This window comes from Gymnoscopelus microlampas, assembly GCF_963454915.1.
Source record: "Gymnoscopelus microlampas genome assembly, chromosome: 17".
Lineage (NCBI taxonomy): Eukaryota > Metazoa > Chordata > Actinopteri > Myctophiformes > Myctophidae > Gymnoscopelus > Gymnoscopelus microlampas.
The window spans coordinates 35,225,965-35,249,313 of record NC_139954.1 but is presented as its reverse complement, the minus strand read 5'-3'; the positions used below and the strand labels follow the sequence as shown (position 1 = coordinate 35,249,313).

Here is a 23,349-nt window from a genome sequence, read left to right as displayed (position 1 = left end):
AAACATGAGTCATGTGACAGAACCTTTGGTGGAAGTCTCTCTGACAGAAGAAAACAAACAGATCATGTATTGGGGTAAAAAAAAGCCCAATGTAACAGAGTAGTGTTTCTTCTTCAAGTAAAAGGTACGTGGCATTGAAACCACTCTTACAAGTACAAGTTATCTAAAAAGTTACCTAAGTAAATGTAATGGAGTAAATGTAACATCTTTATACCCACATCTAAAGATGAGGATCTGCAAAACACAAGCACAACTGTAACAAGCTCTGTTTGTTTGTGTGTCTGTGTATAATGTCTGTATCTCACTCTGTCAACATTCTTTTCCCACCAGAATAGTTAGGATGGGTTAAACGCAGTGGAGACATTTTACATACGTGCACATTGACAAATAATACCCCAAAACAACTAAAGCAACTAAAACACAGCTCAACTACGCACACCTCTAGGTTGCCTTGTTTTTGTTTGTAAAAAAAAAGAAGCAGTTATTCTGAACTTGAATTGAATCAGTGTATTTACATTGTACAGTTAAGGGCCATCCACACTTTGTGATTCTTTAAAATGTTTTCTAAATCCTTTTTCTTCTAAAAAATAGCAGATCTACAAGCTCATAGCGCGGCACTCGGTGCCGCGCTATGAGCTTGTATATCTGCTATTTTTGAATAGCCAAAGACATCTAAAGTGACACAGATGCGTTCCAGGTCTTAATGGGTTAAAATCCGTTCTAACTCAAGTGGATGGCAGAGTCCATGCCACGACTATAACAAGGACAGTGGTGAATGAATGATACAGTTACAGTTGCAGTGCTTGATGTGGACAGCCCTTTAGCCTGATTGCACTCTTTCTGTCCTGCAGGGAGAAGTGGTTGAGAACACACCATACATCCAAGGTGCTGTGAACATGGTCCTACGGCTAAGGTGAGACAATGAGTCAAATCAATCCCACAACCTCTCGCATGTGTGTGCATGTGAATAATATATAACTCAATAATGGATGGGTGGATTTTTATGAAACTTGGAATTGCTATAGGCTGCCGTGGAGAAAGGATTACCTGTTGGGTCAAAAAGGTTAAAGTTCCATGTAGAAATGTCATTATGGGCCATACTGTATCTAAGCGGCGCAAAAACGCAGCACAATTGTCATTACTACTGTAGTTTGCAACCACCGCAGTTGTCATTTTCATGGCCAGTCCGGCCCAACAATGATCTGGGCTACATGAGAGATTTTGAAAATGTTTCGCCTAATGACATACCCAAAAGAGGGATTGATTATTAATTTCTCAATCATTATTTTATTATCAGTTAAATTGATTAGTTAGATCATTGGTTCTCAAAGTGGGGTCCGGGGACCCCCAGGGGTCTTTGAGGGGGTTCCAGGGGGTCCCCAGCAAAATGTGTGAATATAGCATCACAATAATCTTAACCTTTTATACTTTGGCTATTCAAAAATAGCAGATCTACAAGCTCATAGCGCGGCACCGAGTGCCGAGCTATGAGCTTGTAGATCTGCTATTTTTGAAAACTCTTCGTGCAAATCTTTGAATATATTTCTTTTAAAGCGAACATTTTAACGCAAATCTTTGCTTCTGGGGGTCCCTGGCACAACATATTTTCAGATGGGTGTCCGCGGCCAAATATATATCAATTTGGGGGTCCCTGGCATGAAAAAGTTTGAGAAGCACCGAGTTAGATTAACTGTTGCACCCCTCATATGTTTCCCTTGATAGGAGATTCCAATGTGATTTAATACTTAGCATGACAAGGTTTATTTTCTGTAGCTTGCCCTGTCAGTCTCTATCCTAACAGTCCCTGTTCACCAAGACCTATCCATGCAGCGTGCTATCTGCAGACCCAGTGATCTTTCATGATTAGAGAGATGATCTGGCATGGCTATGGATGCCTTGTTCCTAATTTTGAGTCTTACACTCCATTGGCTCTCCCTTGGCTGTGCTCCACAATTAGCCTTAGTCTCTGAGACTAAATGAGAAGTTACTGTTAACACACTCACAGTGTGGAATATGCATTCCACAATATGCATTTATGCATATATGCATTTATGCAATATGTTTTATGGAATATGCATTTATGCATATTCCATAAAAGATATGCTGTCGCTTATGAAAATATTCCGATGGACGAGTGAAGGCTTTTTTTTTGTAGCTTCATAACAATATTTGCCTTTTTATGAAGATGAGCAGGTGGCCTCAGACTGATAGTTCAATAAGCAATCAAAACCTCCTCCTGCAGACTGTTTATTGTATTGAATTTTTCTTTTTTTCACCTCCATCCTCAGCAAACTGGTTGCATATTTGAAACATAATATATTAACAGGATATGGAATGCAAATGTGCAACTTTATGGGTGACTTATTATTTCTCTCTGCACGCACGCACGCACGCACGCACGCACGCACGCACGCACGCACGCACGCACGCACGCACACACGCACGCACACATACAGAGGCAGAGAAAAAAAAAGAGAGTGCTACTGTGTTGAAAAAAGGATGCAACTGGCCCTTCCAGACAGCTGAATGTCTGACATCAGCTCCCTGATGAGTTGGGCGCGGAGCAGCCTCTGGGTCGATGAGATAACAGATGTTTGAAGGACCCTCCCAGGCAGAATATGTGGAACACAAGCCCATCCATTCCCTCCCTCTGCTCACAAACACTGCAAATATTGGGCTACACTCTCAATTGAATCAGGAGTGTTCATTTAAGCCTGAGAGTGCAAAAAAAATGGATCCGTACAGGTCCTTTTTTTGCATTCTCAGAATAAAATGAATACCACAGACTTTACTGTTTGTAACTGCTTGGAATGGCTTTAACCCTGACATGTAACTTGACAAGATTTAGCTACTACTGGGTGATCAGATCTATATGTGGGTTTACAAATGTCTGTTTATTTAGGTTGCTTGAATGGATTATAAATGTATATCCCGTATCAGAAATAATCGCATATGCTGGAAGCCTTGAATTAAATCCAGCCTCTCTGTTAGGTATCTGGCCAGAGATGTTATGGCTTCAGACACTAATACACAGCATGTCCTTATTAGTGGATTAAGGAAACATGTCACCAGACAAGATCGGTTTGTGTGATCTGAGCTGAAACACTTAGTATCTGTCACCCAGCAGCTAAAGGAGAGCGCTTCAGTAATAAGGATTCTAGATTTTTAGTCTTTTTGACTCAACGAGTGGCTCAGATTTAGCTGAGCCCTGTCAACTCCCACAGAGCCCTGGCAGGCTTGTCGGTGCAATCTGTTTTGACGTGCTCTCTATAGAAGTACCACGTAGATGTATTAACGATGGGATTTCTATGCAGTGGCAAACTGTAAATGACTGTAAACACTTACATTACATTTTGATCCAGTAGCAAGATACCTTTTTATGCAGGCCGGATCACATTAGTCACATTTAACAGCCTTTGACTGTGCTCAAAAATAGCTTGGCAGATGTTTTGGTAAATCCCGTTCAGGCTCAGTGCATGTACAAGGGTAGAATTGTTTACTTGCAAACCCAACACCAACCATGATTTGTTGCACTATATCAAAGCGTTTGAAAGATCCTGTTTGTGTGCAAATGAATCCTCACACTTTACAGCTCCTTTCACACCAATCAAACTGCATTCATGGGATCAAGAGATATCATGGTGACTTAGAACTCTGTAGGACCGGGCGATATGTTGGCATACTGCCATGTTTAAGATTAGTTGCTGGCATGCATGGAATGTTTTGACCCAGCGACCTTTCTGTCTGAGGGCAGACATACCAGTATCTTAGGAGTTAGTGGCATTATTGTAAGCCACAATTTTGGCCAATGGATTCTAGGCTTTTGAAGTAATTGCAAGATAAGGGGGCGGCAGGTTGTAAGACTAGTCTATGAAAAGAAAGTCACTAGTCATGTATAAGGGATGAATACAGAAGGCTAGAATTGGTTTTGCCAGGAATTTTTGGTATAATTTGAAAGGGCATTAGCACTGCAGTTATTACAAGATGTTCCAGAGACTGACTATAGGATTCAAGGAAATGTACGTGATTAAATGAGTGCTTGATATAACAGGCTTTCTAAAAGCATTTTTTTGGAAGAAAGACTGCATTCCTTTTGAGTATTATTCAATGGGAGTATTCCCATAGTTTGGAGATCAAAGCCATTCGTATTAGCCAATGAGAGAATGAGGCTGCATATGATGCAGACAGGCACAGTACTGTGCTGTAAGTACCTGTGTTTTAATTGTTATTTAGTTGTTATTTAGTTCAGTCAAGGTATTTAGATTATAGCCCTTGGAGAGTCAAAGAAAGAAAATATGAGGCCAATTTGGACCATTTCCTGGCTTTTCAGGAAAACTGAAGTTTGGTTCTAGTCCAACATTTTAAAAGCATCTGGGACGCTGTTATGATGATTGTAGCTAACAGCTTGGAATTAGTAATGAGGATAATCTCTTTGCTCTTTTTCAACCAACTAATTTTGCGTTGAGTTTGTTGGGCTTTTTCCAGCTCTGTCATTCCACTGATGAGTGGACTTATATCAGTAGTAACTGAGTTAATCACTTAAGCCTGATTTATGCTACTTTGTCATATGACGTATCATGAAGGAACAATTGCCGCTCTACAAGCTCAGCATGTGTTGCGTTGCGATGTGTTGTATAGATCTGTTATTAAAAGAAAAGTGTTGGAACAAAAGTTCCTGGTACTATCCCCATCTCATCCTGGCTTAGTGTCAATGTCCTTGATAGGGATGTTAACAATTCATCTATAATAGATTAACTACCGTTAAGAATTTACTCTGTTAAATTGCTCGATTTTAAATGAATACCAAACTAGCCCAAACTTTTTTTTTTGGGCTAGTGAAAGTAACAGGTGTGGTGTGTGTGGGATATCAAATGTGAGCTTACCATAATCACAGTAATCCTTAATCATATTCCATCATGAGAAATGAGACAGACTCCATGCACTGCAGAGGGGAGGTGTGTGTGTCTGTGTCCAGCTGATGCTCGTTGACGCTCGTTAATGTTACATACAGTAAATCAAGGCAATTATGTTTCTGCACTCATTTTCAGTTTCGGACAAGAATGTTGCTTTTGGCCCTAAAAGACGCCACTTATCAATTAATCGATTAATCGATCGATAAGGTTATCAACTATGTATCAATTAATGAATTAATTGATCATTTGCATCCCTAGTCCTTGAGAAAGATACATAATCGCTAATTACTCCTGATGAGCACAGTAGGTCGGTGCCTTGCATGGTTTCCTGTGCCATCCGTGTTTGAATGTGTAAGTGAATGGGTGACATTGTAAAGTGCTTTGGATAAAGGTGTTAAGGCGCCCTATAAATGCATCATTTACTATTTTAAAAGACTAGAGAATACTAAAATAAAAGTCCAGTACTTGATAGGTGGTTGTTGTCTTCATTAGAGGAGTAGTGTGAGGATTGACAAAATGTATGAGACAAATGGTACAACGCTAACAATCCGCAAAGTGCTTTGATTAAACTGTTTGTGTTGCGTTTAAATGTTTAAAGATCGCAAAACATATCATTCCTATTTGATCTGTCATTTGAAAGAGTAACAGACTGTTAATTGGTCTTCTCTCTCAACAATGTGTTTGTTAAGGCTGATTAGATTGAATCTTTATGGAAATATCATCCCAGCAATAAAGGAACAAGAGAAAAGCAGAATTGGGTGAAATTGAGTGTTCATTACTTGCTGAAAACAGATGTTGTTTTTGGAGAGCGATACATTCTAATATAGTATAAATTATTCTTGAGGGAGTTAAAAAATACAAATTAATACGATAAATAAACGTGTCTGGCATTAAGAAAACAAAACAAAACAAAACAAAATTACTATCTTTTATCTCATAAGGTGAGCATAGTTGATGTGAAAATTAGCAGCATAAAAAAGAAAGTTAAAACCGTAGACCTGCAGATGTTGTCATGATGGCATCAGATCTCCTAACTTTAGAAAGGTGAAACTAAACTGGTATGATGAAGATATAGTGGATGAACAGGTATATCCAGAAATAACATTAATGGTTCCCCTTGTATGCGAGAGCTTCTTAGAACTCAGATTAATGGTTCCCTAACCTGGCCTAGTTATTACATGCTGGTTTGTGAAATGAAAGAAAGGTTAGTGTTTAACAAGTGACATTGCAGCTCCTGAAAGATCTTGCTGTGCGAAGCAATAATTGTCCATCGGGTGGCAGTGTCCTTTTCTGGTGCACAGAGCAGTGCAGCATACTGATGATGAGCCAAATGGAGCTCATATCATTCGTAAATAAAAGTCATAGTTTAAATGCAATAATGTTCTGTTTTCTGTGTGGAAGCTTGACATCTGCTTTAATTTACAATGGGGAAAATGGATGGCCTCAACTCTATCTCCTCCCACAGCATGTGCTCAGTCATGTGTACTTTTCTTGTCAAGATTGGAGGTCTGAGGTGCTTTCTCTTCTCTCATCGAACATACAACAGTGAGGATTCTCCCCCCCCCCAGACTTGTATTGATTGTGTTCGCTGGAGTGTGTAAGGAAATTGCCTTCTCGTCATTGTGACATAGAATTTAGAATACACCTGTGTGTTTTTTTTTGTACAGCAAGGCCATCTGTTTGTTTGGGCCTTGACCTCAAATTGGTGCTGAATGTGCTTAGAAAGATCTACGGCCTGCTTACCTAAACATAGCGATCAGTTCTACTGTCGACAGACTGTAATGTTTTGTACTGACAAACATCACTTCGGTGTCCCATGGGGAACCGGTGATGAATGGTGACATTTTGTAATGCACTGCTTGTGCAGATCTCTCCCTCCCTTTCTGGATTTTGCACATTCAGTGTGTGACAGTCCAATATTTATTGAAGTTTTTAACCTATTAAGACCTGGAACGCATCTGTGTCATTTTTAGATTTGAGCTAAAAAGAATTATTTTACACTTTGGCCATTCGAAAATAGCAGATATACAAGCTCATAGCGCGGCACCAGGTGCTGCGCTATGAGCTTGTAGATCTGCTATTTATGAAAAACCGTGAAAATGTGTGCAAATATATATATTCTTTTCAAGCGAACATTTTTAACTCAAATCTTTGCTTCTGGGGGGTCCCTGGAACAAAATATTTTGAGATGGGGGTCCGCAGCCAAATACATATAATTTTGGGGTTCCTTGACATGAAAAAGATTGAGCGCTAAAACATATGTTTTTCAGAATATTGTTGGGATTTAGGAGACATGTAGAATCGTCTTCAGGTCTTAATGGGTTAAGCAATCCTGAAGTGGCACATTTACATTGGCAAGTTCACAAAACACTTCATCCTCCAAAGTATTGGGGTAAGCTCCCAAACGACTGTTGGGGGATACAGAGGTATCCCACGCACTTTTCGAGCGAAGCTTTCAGCCACGGTGTAGAGTAGACTTTATCTTTTCTCTGATGGAATGATAACATTATGATCTCCCAAGAGGAGGCAAACATGATGGCTCGTTTGGAGGAGTGGTATGAACAAGCACTATAATCCTCAAATTTAGAGATAGTATTCAGTTCGTTCCATGAAGCCGTAATGCTCCAACACGATCTTTGTGCCTCTGTGCGATGTAATCTGATGGACCGCTTTTGGAAACATCTGCTGTTGATCTATCTGGGGAGGAGGACTACAGCGTAATGCTAAATGTATACTCTGTCGTATGGCACCATCACCTTTTGGCCTACAACTCTTGAACCGTAGGTCGTACGATCACATTTTTCTCCCCATATGGGCCCCAGCCATTTTGAGTCAAAACACACTTTTTAGTATTAGTACTACTTGTACACATTTTGTCCATAAATCACAGAAATCGGTACACATTATCTCTGGAGTCATGTGATCAAGATGTACTGTATCAGTCCGATTTTTCATATTCCATTCTGATTGGCTATGACTGACGTTTGCGGACCCTAGGTTGGCAACCCAGCCTGGCGGAAACATGTGCTTCGAGGAGCACACTTTTCTAGTTAAAACTATATATTTATAGTTATAGTGCTTGGTGTGAAAGGCTCTGTATGGCTTCCCTACTAACAAACCAATTATAGATGTGTTGTTATTTCTTTTTACTTTTGGGATTGATCTGAAATGGGGGTCAGGGGGGAGAGGGATGACTTAGATAGCGGTGATTCATCCTGCTTGCGTCCAAACTTGAATGAATCACCACAGTTCCCCTGCCTACCACTCCTAAATTGTGTTTTTGTACACAATTACAGAAGCTACTGCAATCAGTTAAGTTGCTGAACACTGCTACAAAGTAAAGGATCGTATTTGAAGTAGCTTTAACATCTCATCTCCTTATTCAAACGCAATGTCAGCAGATATGACACAGTACCCCAGTGATGAGTAATGTGATTGCAGCAGAATGACTCTGTATTACACTGCAGCTAGTACAGTACATACTTATTAATTAGCAATTTTTGCTGCAGTCCATAGTTTTAATGACACTTTGAGATACTTTCTTAGAGTTGTGAAGGTCCCTGGTCTGTAAAAGGGCCAGATTGTGATATATTGCCCTCATAATTAATTACTTCTTGTTGTAGTAGTATGAATTCAGTGGGTTAGAGGAATTACAATCACCCCAATACACTAATTAACATCTCCGTATAGCTTGAGGACCTGTGTGCGTGTGTGTGTGTGTGTGTATAGCATGTATAGAATTAAATCTCAGTGGGTGAGTATGAAATATCCAGGAGAAACAGCTGGGCAGATGTTTCCTTTACACTGCTCATCATTATCGAATTCTAAACCACTGAGACATAACGTTTACAAGTTCCCTGGTGGTTCTAGTTAGCCTCCGAATCGTATTCTATTAATTAGTATTGTTAACTCCCTCAAGCCTAATTTATGCAATATCATAATGTATCGCTCCCCACAAACAAAGTCTGTTTTCAGCAAAGCAACACGGCCACACGATGAAGTGTACAAATTAGGCCTTAGTATAATGCTATTCATAATCCGGCTGTATATTGCTTGCCGCGGGGATTGCAGGATTATATAAAGTCATTCATACTTCATTAAAGATTTATGAAGGTCAAAGCCTGGCCTTTTCTGTTACTGTAGGCAGCTTTTACATGATATCATAAAGGCTTTCACAGACCAGTTTAATGCCCATCATTTTCCCATGATAGCTCCCTGACATAACCAATTGCCTACTTTGAGTTCAGTACTGTAGGGTGATTTATGTTTATATACAGGTATATCACATTTATATTCCAACGGCGTGGATTGTTGTCACACAACACATTTTTGTTAAAGGAGGACTTCACCCATTTTCAACCTATCTTCATGTAATTGGTCCTCACTAATGCTTTGTAGTTATAATATGGCACCATTTCTGTCTATCCCCTCTGTGTCTCAGAAGAGGGCTGTGGACAGTTCAGAAACCAGCCTACCAGTGGAAGCCATTGTTCTCGCGTTAATAAAAAAATAAAATACAATCTTGTTTGAAAAAGGAAACCTGCCTAACGATGATGTCACTGGTTTCTGAACTGTCCACTGCCCTCCTCTGAGACAGTAGTATTATTATCATGAACATTAGTGAGGACCAATTATATGAAGATTGAAAAAGGGTGAAGTCGTCCTTTAACCCATATCTTTTAAATCCTAACAGTTTTCTGTGAACCGTATGTTGCTATAATATCAGTGGTTCTCAAGCTTTTTCATGTCAAGGACCCCCAAAATTATATGTATTTGGCTGCCGACCCCCATCTAAAATATGTTGTCCCAGGGACCCCCCCAGAAGCAAAGATTTGAGTTAAAGATGTTCACTTGAAAAAATATGTATATTCAAAGATTTGCACACGTTTTAAGATTTTTCAAAAATCACAGATCTACAAGCTCACGAGTGCCGCGCTATGAGCTTGTATATCTGCTATTTTTTAATAGCCCAAAGTATAAAATAATGGCTATGGCTAAAATCTAAAATGTCACAGACGCGTTCCCCCGGATTGAAACGGGTTAACTGCGAAGGACGACAGTGTCACACACGTCCTTATGTTTTGCGTGTGGGTGTGTGTGTGGGTGTGGTGGGTGTTAAGCTCCAGAGCGGTCGTGTTAAATGTGTGGCGGGTCAGCCGGGACACTTCACCTCCTCGTCATCACTCTTGTCAACCAGAGTGGTTAGATCACATGGCGGTGCTGCGTGTCTGTCTGTCTGCACACATACAGTAGCCAGAGACATGAAATAAAAAGAGAGACAGAATGTGACATCTGAGGTATTGTTTTGACACTCTTACATTACATCATGTCTCATTTCTCTTACTGTATGTCTCCCTCCGCAGGAACTCCAAAAAGGAACTGAATGACATCCGCTTTGAATTCACTCCTGGTCGAGGTAAGAGCTCAGTCTCTACTGGATCAGGTCCTACCTGGTTCGCGGTTTTCCTGCCCCGTTCTGAGTTCCCATAGACGTCTTTAATATCGCGTATGACCACGGCGGTTTGAGTCTTATGGATATGAAGCATCAATTGTCAAACCAGTCAACCAGTCCTATTAAGAATCCAGAGAGAGAGAGAGATCGTCTATTTTCACTAGTTTCGTGTGACACTGTTGTAGACAAAGTTTTAAATAGAGCTTGTCAATTATAAAAAATCTATTACAGTGTTTTCACCTTGATTTGTTGATATATATATATATATATATATACAAAATAAACTTGCTTCTTCAAATCGCTCAGAAAATACTCGATAGTTGCAGCCCTAAACAGCACTTTAACAGCAAAAAAACACAATAGACTGTTGACATACAGTACAAGTAGCCCAGGAAATGCTATTCGAACTAATGTTCTATATCAGATAGCATTATTATTATTCCTCAGCATGCATACTGGGTCCCTTGCTGATTGAACTCTGTGCACTACCTTAATAGCACTAATACATATTTTTGCTGCATTTGAGGAGCTTCCTACTTTATTTTTTCATTGTTTTGTGCGGGATCTATTCTCCCACTGTTTTTTGTGCTTATGATTTAAGAGCTAAATTACTGGCGTGTGATTATGGTCCAATGGTGGTGACTATGAACAGACATGCTTGTGTTGGTACAGTGTTTTTAATAGAATTTCTATATTCCCCCGAACAGACACTGCTGATGGCGTTTCCCAGGAGCTGTTTTCAGCGGGTCTTGTCAGCGGACTTGATGTTTTGATTGGTAAAAAAAAATACCCTCGCTTAAATGTACACCATTAGGTTATTTTGCCTTAGGTGCATTGTGAATCGCATGCCTCATTCAATGATTAAGTGATAAATCACCATGGTAGGAGGAGAATGTTTTGATTAATGTATTTTTTTCATCAGTTATTTTAGTATAGTATACAGTACAAACACACTGATTTATACATTATCATCAATCATGTTAAATGTGTTTACACATCACATATTATATAACTGACTTCATATTAAATTAATATCTGACCGTATAAATCTACATTATTGTGTAAAGTTAAGATCATATGAATATTTATGAGTGATAGAGATAGTGATGGTGCTAGTGATTTACAGTGATAGAGATGTATGTAGAAATCAATCCACTAGGATATGTCAGGCTTGTCAACACAAATACATGGTGTTTCATGTATGAATGCACAGTATGCGTGTGTGCCCTTCAGAAGCTGTCTCTGTATTACTGTTGCAGTTGCTGCTAACCTTCAGAAGATTGTAGATGACCCAGCCACCTACAAAGTATTGACCTTTAAACTGGTGAGTTTCCGGATGATTAAATTGTGCCACAACACCTTCTGTCTTTAGATAGCCCAGTTGACCATGCACGTTTTGCTCTTATGTCACGGTCAGTGAGACTGAGATGAGATGGTTCTATTTGTGCGGGACCAACAACCAAAAATCAGCGGTTCTCAAACGTTTTCATGTTAAGGACCCCCAAATTAATATTTATTTGGCCACGGACCCCTATCTGAAAATATTTTGTGCCAGGGACCCCCATACAAGATTTGTGTTGTTCAAATATTTCAAAATATTTAATTGAAATTAGGGCTGGGACTCGATTAAAAAAATGATTCTAATTAATTAGAGGCTTTGTAATTGATTAATCTAAATTAATCGCATGTTTAATCGCATATCAATATTTGACCTGAGAAGCAATTTCTTTTCAGTTAAAACAGATTTTGGTATATGAGTGAATCAATGAGTGAATACATAACTTTAAGCAACAAAAAATAGTTCTGCACACAACCGTGTTTTTATCCACGCTTCCATCAGAGAGTTTTTTAAATCTAAATTTCCCATCCACTGGGCCAAGCAAAGCAGTCTGATCGGCTTGTCCCATTGCGTGCGCTGGGGTGTGTTGGCTGTTGGTTGGTGCACTGGTATGATCGGTACACCTGAAACTCGTCCAGTGAGTTCTGTGGTGCATAAACTAAGCGCGATTAAAATGCGATGAATTTTTTTAATCGCGTTAATTTTCTGTAATTAATTAATATAAATTACAGTAATCAGTTAAAGTCCCAGCCCTAATTAAAATTAAGTGACGCGTTGTGAGCTTGTAGATCGACTATTTCTCAAATAGCCTTTTTATATAGACCCAATCACAAAGTCTGTTTACCTTTACTTCCGGGTGGATGATGCCTAAGTCCAGAGTATATCACTGCATGTGTATGTATGTGCATGATGAGTGGGAAGAACGCCATTTTAATGACATACTGTGCACGTGCACGCAGGCGCACAATGTGCACAAATATTCATTACTGGGCTTGATGAGTGCATTAGTTTTAGTTAGAGAGTCACTCATACCGCTACATTGAATGGCTCATAATGAGAACGCAGCAGTCTGGCTGGCACGTGCATGCAACTACTACACCCCTGTGTATGCCACACACAATTATAATTACTAGACCATACCCGTCGGCGCAGCGCATCCGTGGGGGGATATGCGCACATGATCTGGCAACCCGGGAGGCAGTTCGTCCCATAGCTGGGCAGCCCCGTAACCATGGCGACAGTGTTTGACACAAAAACGCTAATAAGAAGCTGAGATTTGATGAAATTGAAAAACGGGCTTCACAGTTGTGTTCAGATGGTAATGGTCAATGGCTGTGTGCAAAATCAGAGCAATTGGTCCAGCCAGTGAGGAGAACCGGGTATCTTCACTCACGTACTCACCACTACTACAGAGGTTACTAGAATTATAGTAGGATAGTAGGATATCCTACTATCCTACTATCCTACTATAATTCTAGTAACCTCTGTGCGTGCGTTTGTAGTGGTGGTGGTGAAGCTACCCGGTTCTCCCCACTGGCTGGACCAATTGCTCTGATTTTGCACACAGCCATTGACCATTACCATCTGAACTTAACTGTGAAGTCCGTTTTTCAATTTAATCAAATCTCAGCTTCTTATTAGCGTTTTTGTGTCAAAGAATGTCGTCCCATAGCTGCGGCTGCCCAGCTATGGGACGAAGTGCCTCCCGGGTTGCCAGATCATGTGCGCATATCCCCCCACGGATGCGCTGCGCCGACCGGGTATGGTCTAGTTTATATAATTAACCGGAAGTGAATGTTGTTGTTAGTGTGACATCACAGTGATTCGTCCTATAGGGTGAAAGTGGTTCAACTAATTCTGATGCTATAATTAATGCCTAATTAATTCAGCTGGGGGGGACCCCCTGGAACCCCCCTCAGGGGGTCCCGGGCCCCCACTTTGAGAACCACTGACCTAAATGTTACACAGTACGTATTGCAATGTACCTAGCTAAATTTAGATTCTCCGAGGCCAGTTTCTGTATCTCAGAAATAGCCCACATCCTCGTTTTTTTCCACACAGAGAAAGCGTGCCGTGTGACAAACTGAAACCATCCAGTCTGCGGCAGGCCTGTGGGCAAACACAGCTTGTTGATGGGAGCAGTTGGATGAGAACAGCTAGGATTAATAGCCATGCCACACACGAGCAAATAGCATTTGTAAAGACCAGTGTCCCGGTGGAAGTTTCCAACACCCGATGCGTTCAGGCTGTACTCTACGTGTGCCTCATGTTGCGAAGCTAATAATTGGCTACTACTTTACTGTAGCTACACCGCAACGTTGTGGTGTAGCTACAGTATGGTTAGGACCAACGTTTGAATTGTTTTGCAGATTACAGCAATGGTTAGATGAGTGTACTGAGTGGTGTAAAGTAACTAAGTATATTTACTCAAGTACTGTACTTGAGTGCAATTTTGAGGTACTTTTACTTTACTGGAGTATTTCCAATTGTCTATACTTTTACTTCTACCCCACTACATCTCAGAGGCAAATATTGTACTTTTACCCCACTACATTAATTTGAAAACTTAAGTTACTAGTTACTTTGCAGATATAAATGATTACATTATAAAACATACATTAACCACATTACCTACATTACCGTAGCCCTACTGTATTTTATACCTAGGCTATTTTCAAACATTTTAGTACTTTTACTTTTGGTACTTAAAGAACATTTTGATACCAATACTTTTGTACTTTTACTCAAGGAAATTTAGAATTCCGGACTTTTACTTGGAACAGAGTACTTCTAAATTGCAGCACTGATACTTTTACTTCAGTAAAACATTTGAGTACTTTTTTCCACCACTGAGTGTACTGTAGCATGTGACAAACAATGCAGGATAGATCATTTTATACTTTATTTGTCCTCAAGGAATTATTTTCCCCAGTAGGTGCGTTCATAACGCAAAAACATGAGACATACCGAATTGTACAGCATCATACAAAATACACAATTTTCCAGGAGCACTTAATTACACGGGTCACACAACGGAGGCATGGATTCTACTACGCTTTCTTCTGTTGCTTGATAAGTGTCTTTTCCTCGCATTCACCTCAGTATGGCATTGACAACCTCGGCATGTAAAAGGCAATGCAAATTCTGAGACAAAACTCCGTGCATGGAGAGTGTTGCAGCAGCAGCAGCGTTTCTGGAGTTGTGGGTAAACAACATCTGTGTGTCAGGTTACAGTACATCTCATTCTGACCTTTCTGCCATGTTCATCTCATCAGCAGCTGGCGAATGTCACAGGTGGAGGGATCTTAGGAGAGCCAGGCTGCAGCTGTAGGCTCAGGCTTGAGCTAGATAGATATCAACACTCTCTGTCCTTCATATTGTCGCCGTTGGGCAAACATCTTGCATGTCCAAAATGGTTACTTTTCAGGAAATGGGAAAAAGAAACAGTGTTTCAATGCATCCAATGTGATATTTAGTCACAGGTTTTCATTGGTTACAACATTTATAAAACCCACAGACACACTTTAACCACATTTACTTTCACTTAAAATGAATGTTTAAAAATAGCAAAATTAGCCGATCTACAAGCTCCACAACACATCGTTATGAGCTTGTAGATCTGCTATTTTTGCTACTTTTGTTGAGACACTCAGAAGGAAATACGTTTCTGCGATGTGTGACCACTACTATAAAATCCACGCTGCCATTCAGCACTCGATCCGGTTCCCATGCAGACCCCTCACCCAAAAGAAGAATTATGTCTGCAGCGTCACACAAAACCCAGACATAGAGAATAATTATCCTCGCTTGGAGAACAATACATAAATTGTCACTGGGAAGATTTAAGGTGTAGGTGGGCAGCAGAGCAGCTTTTATGACCGAACTAAGCGAGAGGTTCACAGCATTCGCGGTAGGCTTTCTAAGAAGGACTAGATCAGTGCTTCTGAACCTTTTTAGGTTCTGGTCCACTATCATATTTCGATCTACAAGCTCACAACACATGTTGTGAGCTAGTAGATCTGCTATTTTCGGTGCATGACACTGAGCAAAACAACATGTATCAAGCTGTTAACAGTCAATATTTAATTTCAAGCTGTTTTCCCACACTAAACGTATTTTAACCCATTAAGACCGAAGAGGCCGATTGTAAAAATGTTTTCTAAATTCCTTTTTTTTTACATAAAAATATAAAAATATAAAAAAACAAAAATATAAAAAATATGTTGTTCTAGAGATCCCCAGATGCAAAGATTGAGTTACAAATGTTAGCTAGCTATATACATATTCAAAGATTTGCACAAATGTTCACGATTTTCCAAAAATAGCAGATCTACAAGCTCGTAGCGCGGCACTCGGTGCCGCGCTATGAGCTTGTAGATCTGCTATTTTTGAATAGCCCAAAGAAATCTTAAAATGACACAGATGCTTCCCCGGTCTAAATGGATTAAGGTATAATATACATAAAATAAAAAAACATGTTCCCAGAGACCACTTGTAATTTTGCCATGGACCACTAGTGGTCGGTGGACCACCGCTTGAGTCATGGTGGACCAGATTTCTCTGCGGCTGCTCAGTGCTGCATATCCATCAGACACCCTGGAGGGTTGGAGAGCGACTACCTGATCAGGTGTAAATTGCTGGAGGGCCGGCAGGCATCAGGCTACTGACTCACGCTCTGACTCTTTCACAGGGGGATGGCTGAGTGAAAAAGTGATATCGATCGGCTCTCGGGGACCACTCAGACAAATCTGAATGCACGTTGCCTGTAACATGGCCTCTGTGAGAAGCAACCGAGCAGTATAATTCGTTTAAAATGTAGCAAGACAATGCAGTCACTGGAAGGTGAAACTGTCAATAAAATAAAGGTTGTATTTTGTCAAAGTTTAGAGGGTGAACTAAGCTAAATTTGAACGGCAAGTCGTTATAAAGAACTAATCTCGTAGCTATTTCTTTGCCAACTTTGAAAGTTAAAATAATCCTGTTGGCTTACAGTATAGTAGGTCACCTAAACCTTAGAAATGCATTAAATAAGAAGATTGTTTGAATTGAATTACTCTTGGGGCATCTGGGTGGCGCAGAGGTAAAAGTTCCTGCTAACCGCCATGGATACTGCGGTTTGATTCCTCTACGGCTTGGTCGGGCGTTCCAACAAATACGATTGGTCGTGTTCGTGGGTGAGAAGCTGGCAGGGGAGGGCATTCTTTGTCGCTGCACTAGCAACTCCTAAAGGTTGGTTAGGCCACCTGTTCAGCAGGCAGTGAAACTGGGAGGGATTGGCAATGACAAAATTTGGGAGAAAAAAACAACTCAATTACTTTGAACATCTGTATTTTATGTGGAGTTCTGCATGGGCCGGAAAATGTAATCCCGGCCTAGCCCTGCCCGAATGAGTTGAAGCCCAAGCCCGAGCCGAGCCCGTTCAGGACATGCATTAATCAGCCCGACCCGGCCCAAACCCCCCCCCCCCCCCCCACCCAATGAGATTATTAATACCCGAATCGGCTGCACGTCGGCAGAGGTTTAAATCACATAGCGCTATTGGATGAGCGCGATGCGTCACATAATAATTCACGCGAGAGAGAAAGTGAAAGAGTGGGAATGGGAGAGAAATAGACTGTGACATTATAGTCACATCTAATCAACTTCTAGTAGCTGAGTCAGTTAGCTATTTGAGCAGTGTGGCTCCAGCCTCCGTGTAGTGGACATGCATGCACGAAAACATTCCACGATATAAAAACATCTCACCGGTCAGTCACCACCACAAGTAAATAAACAGACGATCAAAAAAGATTGGTACTGTACTTCCACAATGCAGTAGTTTTTATGTTGTATTGTGAGCCAATTTTATTAATCAACGTATTCATCAGTTCATCTTCCCCTACAGCATCATGGCAGCCTTCGGTAGCTAGACTTGTTTGAATTGCCGGCCCGAACTCGTCGGGGTTGGGTGCGGGCTGAAATTGAGAATTCAGTAACCTTTATTTAACCAGGAGAAAACTCATTGACATTAAACAAAATCTCTTTTCCAAGGAAGGGAGACCTGGGAATCCTGAAGAACTGATAGTCTGTTCTAACCTGTTCTAGAAACTGTTTGTGTCTCCAGGTTCAGAGACTTAGATACAACAGAAAACCATACTGTACTTTTCCAGGCTGATCTCAAAAAGTTTCAGAATGTAAGACCAAACGGTTCAAAAAAAGCCTTAATCCGTGAAACAATAAGCTTACCACAGTAAGTAGGTTGAATCCATTGGGCTAATCCCAGTTGTTACAGTACAGCTGTTCCGCGGATGTCGGAGGATTAGGTTCTGCTGATGGAAGCGAGAGTCACAGGATGTGACCCGAACCCCCTGTACTGTATGCAGCGTTGCCAGATTCTGTGAGAGAAACAAGCAACCAGGTCTAGGAAAACCAGCCAAAAAGAAGAGAGTATGGGCCACACGAGCACTTTTAACGTCAGCTATTTGAAAATAGCCAGATGTATATCTGGCTATTTTCAATAGCCAATGGGTCGTGTGGCCCATAGAAGCGACTATGGGCCACACGAGCACTTTTAACATATACATCAGCTATTTGAAAATACCAGATCTACAAGCTTACAACGCGCCGCGATGCGACGCGTTGTAAGCTTGTAGATCGGCTATTTTCAAATAAAATCTTGCGGGGGAAATTATAATAAGCAGATCTGGCAACCCTGACTGTATGACTGTGATCCTCTGTGACCCCACCGATTGCCTTTTTCCCCGCGTTCCAGGCTTCCGGCTGTGATGACACAGAGATCCCTGATGAAGTGAAGCTCATCGGCTTCGCCCAGCTTAGCCTTAGCTGATGCACTCTTTCGTGGCCGAAGCAGGTGAGACGGAGAGGACAGTTCAGGGCAGACGGACTGAGGAAGCACCCTTGCCACACCCTTCACGACGACCCCCACCCACCCCGCGAACACACACGTTAGCCTTCCCTCTCACTTGCCCCCCCGAGGCCAGACTCTTGCCAAGTCACAGCCCCCGCTCCCTGCTCACTGCCCCCCTCTGCTGCCGTTAACCCTTACCACCTTACAACATTCCACCGCCCAGCGCAGCGCACAACCACAGGGTCAGGATATAAGGCCCAAGGAAACTAAAGATGTACTCAGGTGGTGAAAGCAGGTGATTTAAGATGTAGCTTTGGATGTGTATTATTATTATTATTATATATTTTATTTTGTTTTAAAGGAATTCTCCAGTGTCCGAAATTAATTGAATTAACGGATTTGTCACTTTAAATGTTTCAAAACGTCACAAAAACGTTGAGATTGCATATGTAATACCGGCTAAGAAAAATGTTTCTCAATGTTTCCGAACGTGGAGCTTTGCTGTCTGTCTGAGCCTACAATACCCAGAATTCACTGTAAAGGCGTGGTTCTTGACACCATTGCCCCCTAGTTGCAGAGGAGGGAATGACTGTAGTTCTGCAAGTGCTTTAGATTGGCTGCCTTGGCGATACGGAGAGCGTTGATGGGCTCAGCACAGTATTATTACGCCTACTGATGAAGCCACGAAGAAAAACAGTGGAGTGTTCCTTTAAATTATGTTACCTCTGCATCCAGCCAAGCTCTTTATTATTTATTGAAACGAGAATGTATTTTGTTTGTTTCCTTGCACTGTTCTGTTGCCACAGTGAAAACCAAATTAGTTTTCCGGACCCACTTATTTGAGATGTTCCCCCTGTCTGTGTTTCATCCTGCATTCAGAATGTAAAAAAATATTTTATTTAAAAGAAAAAAAGCACATTTTCATAATATAATGAATGTCTTAAAAGAGAGTGAAATATACTACTGTGTAAATGTATGCCCGTGACAAGAAGGGATGATTGTTGCTTTAGTAACTAAAGTTTAGTTGACAGGAAAAATGAGACCTGAGTGATCCCATGTATAATTTGCGAATCATTCCAATGACAGTGTTGATGCTTCAAGGTGCCTTGTTCATTTTTCTGTGCCTAAAACAAAAGTAGGTAATGAGTGAGACCACGAAGAGCAGAACCTGCTTATAACCATTTCAAACAACATAAAAGTTCCAGCAGTTGATACAGTTCAAAATACTCTATCTTTCTCAAGTTAAGAGGACATGGTATAAAACATGTTTGGGCAGAAGTATATGCACCTGACAAGCTAATGCTTAGCCCTGGGAGTAGATTCTAAATGGTATGCTTGTACCATTCGATAAATGTCACCTAAACCATAACAGAGCCTCTATTACAGTATGTAATCAGCTTTGGCTGATGCGGTCTCAGCAACCGAGCTAGCAGACAAATTCATAGACAATTTCTACTATCTGTTCTGTCTTACTGCACTACAATAACCCCCCTCTCACACTCTCTCTCACACTCTCTCTCACACACACACACACACACACACACACACACACACACTCACACACACTCACACTCACACTCACACACACACACACACACACACACACACACACACACACACACACACACACACACACACTCGTAGTAGTAGTAACTCAAATGTACTGTATGACAATGTATCTGCAGATGAAACCAAAAGGCAACTACTGAAAGGTTCACGAGCCATTTGTTAGTCCAAACAAGTCCAGTAGGTCTAAATTATTTTTTCAGTACTGAATGGATTTAACTTGTACTAAATTCTTTATTTTGGGAGGTAAGTTATTTGTGTTTTCTATGTACAGTATGTATGCCATGTCAGCATATTATCCCTGTTCTCTCTATGTAATCAGCCAATTTCAAATTTCTGCCTAGGAGCAACAAATAAAGAATTGCTATTATTAAAACAAGTATGCATGGCCTATTTGGGTATTGATTGAACACATTGTGAAGTTACTGTATGTTATCAAAATACAACTAGTTTTGGCTTGAAATTGGCCTCTTTCTCACAGTATTTGAAATAATTGGCTAAACATGAGAAGAACCTGAGACTAACAAAATTTGAGGGAATTGGAGAAAGACAACAAGTAAAAGGCATATAGTTTAACTTTTAATACAAGTATGTGTTGTTTAATATAAAAACATACAATATAACAACAATCCCTTCTGGGATAGATGCTTTCACAGTAAATGTCACAATAGCTTATAATACTAGAAACTTAAGAAAACATTTGAAATCAAAACATGGCCATTTAAAGCCATTCGCATTCTAGAAAATATAAAAGTTTTTTTTCCCCCCATTATTTCAACAGCAGTTCTTCAGTAAGCACTGATATGCAAATACTAATGATAATACATCCACTCTTGAACGGCCTTTGTTACGGTATGGAGATACTTGCACAACATGATACTGTAGGTCTATTGATGCGCAGCGATGTTGATGAGCAGAAACAGCTGTTGACATAAAGCATACATTAGTAAGAACAGTAGCTGGTTTAATGAGAAGCAAGAAGCCGACAGATAATTAGCCCTAGGAAAATAACCTAAAAATGGCAAATGAATTGCATCTACAGTAAATGCAAAGATCATTTACAGAAGCTGACTCTTGTCAGAAACAAGAGGCAGCGACATGTAAACAAAAAGAACAAGCAAATTCATATAATGATTGATTCAGTGAAATGTTTTGCGTTTTCCTCCACTGCTTACTGTCCAACAAAGACGAAATGATGAAATGACGACCGCAAGCTAAATTAAATAATTACGAATTTTTATACGAATTTTGGCCTAAAATATTTCATTTCATCTTATTGCAGCGTTGGCTATTTTCAGCTTTATTTCCTGACTTCTCAACGGTCCTTGAAAATGGTCAAGGGTGGGGGGAGCAATGGAGCATGATGTAGATGAAGTTCTGGTTTGAAGTTAAATTGGATTCAGCCATAACAAAATACCTTTATTTTAACCCATTAAGATCTGAGGCGATTCTTAAAACTGTTTTCTATTATTTAAAAAAAAAAAAAAAAAAAAAAAATGTCAAGACTTTTCAACGAGCCCCACAAGTGGGGCTGCTATTTTTGAATAGCCAAAGAAATCTAAAGTGACACAGATGCGTTCCAGGTCTTAATGGGTTAATATAGTATTGTTAGATCTTGTAGCTATCTGCTATTTTTTGAAAAATCGTGGAAAAAAAATTTTAATGTATTTTTTTCAAAATGTTAGGATTTGGAAAACATTTTTAGAATCGCCCTCAGGTCTTAATGGGTTAACACTTTCAACTGACACTCAGGATTTTCGCTGTGCATGAAACAGAAACTTAGAAAAGCCCTCACACAATTCTTACAATATTCTGCAGTGAGCAAAAGGTAGAATGGAAAAACAGAAGCGGGCGTTCCCCCATGCCTCTTTAACATCTCAGGTGCTTCTTGCTGGACATGTCGTTCCAAATGCGATGCATCTCCTCTGGGGGAATCTGGTGGACGGTGATAACGCGCCGGTACCGGCACAGACTGTAGGCCATTTTCCAGTGATTAAAACCGCTGTTCTGATAAGGGTGAATACCCAGCTTGCGCAAGCACAGTCCCACGTACACGTCCTCCAGGTGCAGCAGCCTGGTGTGCTGCGAGGTCTTGTAGATCGACTCCGCCACGTCCGTCGAGAACACGTAGCCCGTGCCCGAGCAGAACGGCGGGTACCTGCTGTCCGGATACAGGTCTCTGGACATGTACCACTTGCTGCGCATGTCTCTGATGGGCCCGCCGTTTATCACGTAGCCCGTGAAGTATCGCCGCCGCGGCTTGGTGGTGGGCTTCAGCAGCTTGTAGATCAGGTTGTCCATGTTGACGAAGATGTCGCTGTCGGTCTTCAGGACGTACTGGGCCTTGGGGCAGAAGGTGGTCACCCAGCGCATGCCCATCATGGTCTTGAGGGTGAGGTTGTGGTACGAGTCGATGAAGTCCTCCACCACGATGTCGTGGAAGATCTGGCTCTCCTGCTCCACCATCTCGTTGAGGACGTCCTCTGTGTTGCGGCCCAGCAGGAAGACGGTGAGGATGCGGACGTCGCTGTAGACGCTCTCGTCGCCCCAGGTCTCGCGGATGGCCTGGCGGGCGTCAAACTCTTTGTGCGTGGTGCTGATCAGGATGACGAGGAAGGGCGTGACGGCGTCGCACTTGTGGGGCTCGTTGATGACGAACTCGAAGGCATGTGGGTTGAGGGGGCGAGTGTGGATGTTGCTGAAGGTCTCGTTTTTCTGGGGTTGTTGTTTCACAGTCTTCCGTATAGGCACGTAGATCTGCCCGACGTACGTGGACGTCGGGCGGGATATGCTCAGGTACCACAGTGCACTCGCCCAGCAGACCACTGTCAACAGGTATAAACATGAGACCTTTGAAGGCATTATGCTGTATTCAGGTGTGTTTTAATGTGATGGATCTTATAAGGCTTTGCTTCCATTAGCAATCTTTCTCCCAGCGAGGCAGCGTTAAGCTGCTCCAACGTGCAGCTTGACATTAATTGTCAGTAATGGATTGCTTCAGAGAGAAGAGATGCCGTCTTCCTTTTTTTTTAAATGCACAGTAGTTTATATCTGTATGGGCGTCCAATTCCTCCTGCAGACAGTCCCGCTCCTCCATTTAAATCTGAAAGATAGAGAGAGACAGAGAGAGAGAGAGAGACAGAGAGAGAGAGAGACATTAACATACAAAAACCTTAATACATTCAGGAGACAGAGAAAAAATAAATTAGTTTGCTTTTAAGAGTAAGTACTG

General features: G+C 41.1%; 2 protein-coding genes across 3 annotated transcripts in view; one reads left to right on the top strand and one right to left on the bottom strand.

The window, feature by feature from the left end:
• stk39 (serine threonine kinase 39) overlaps positions 1-20,491 on the top strand; it is a 37,914-nt gene extending 17,423 nt beyond the window's left edge. Inside the window, exons 14-18 of one of the 2 annotated variants that reach the window (XR_014602685.1) lie at positions 852-913; positions 10,277-10,329; positions 11,073-11,141; positions 11,579-11,689; positions 18,456-18,540. Coding sequence is in view for 1 of the 2 variants with exons in the window: in XM_084083931.1 (XP_083940057.1) it covers positions 852-913; positions 10,277-10,329; positions 11,073-11,141; positions 11,625-11,689; positions 18,456-18,530 (324 nt within the window). In the remaining variant the exon portion in view is untranslated. Of the gene's footprint in view, positions 1-851; positions 914-10,276; positions 10,330-11,072; positions 11,142-11,578; positions 11,690-18,455 lie in introns of both variants that reach the window. The other variant, XM_084083931.1, reaches the window with a different exon arrangement.
• Positions 20,492-21,986: 1,495 nt separating this feature from the next.
• Positions 21,987-22,979, bottom strand: LOC311064644 (beta-1,3-galactosyltransferase 1-like; the record flags this gene model as incomplete). The annotated part of the gene is made up of 1 exon (XM_084084554.1): positions 21,987-22,979. One exon carries the CDS (start codon positions 22,977-22,979, stop codon positions 21,987-21,989), a length of 993 nt encoding a protein of 330 aa, XP_083940680.1.
• Positions 22,980-23,349: the final 370 nt, after the last annotated feature.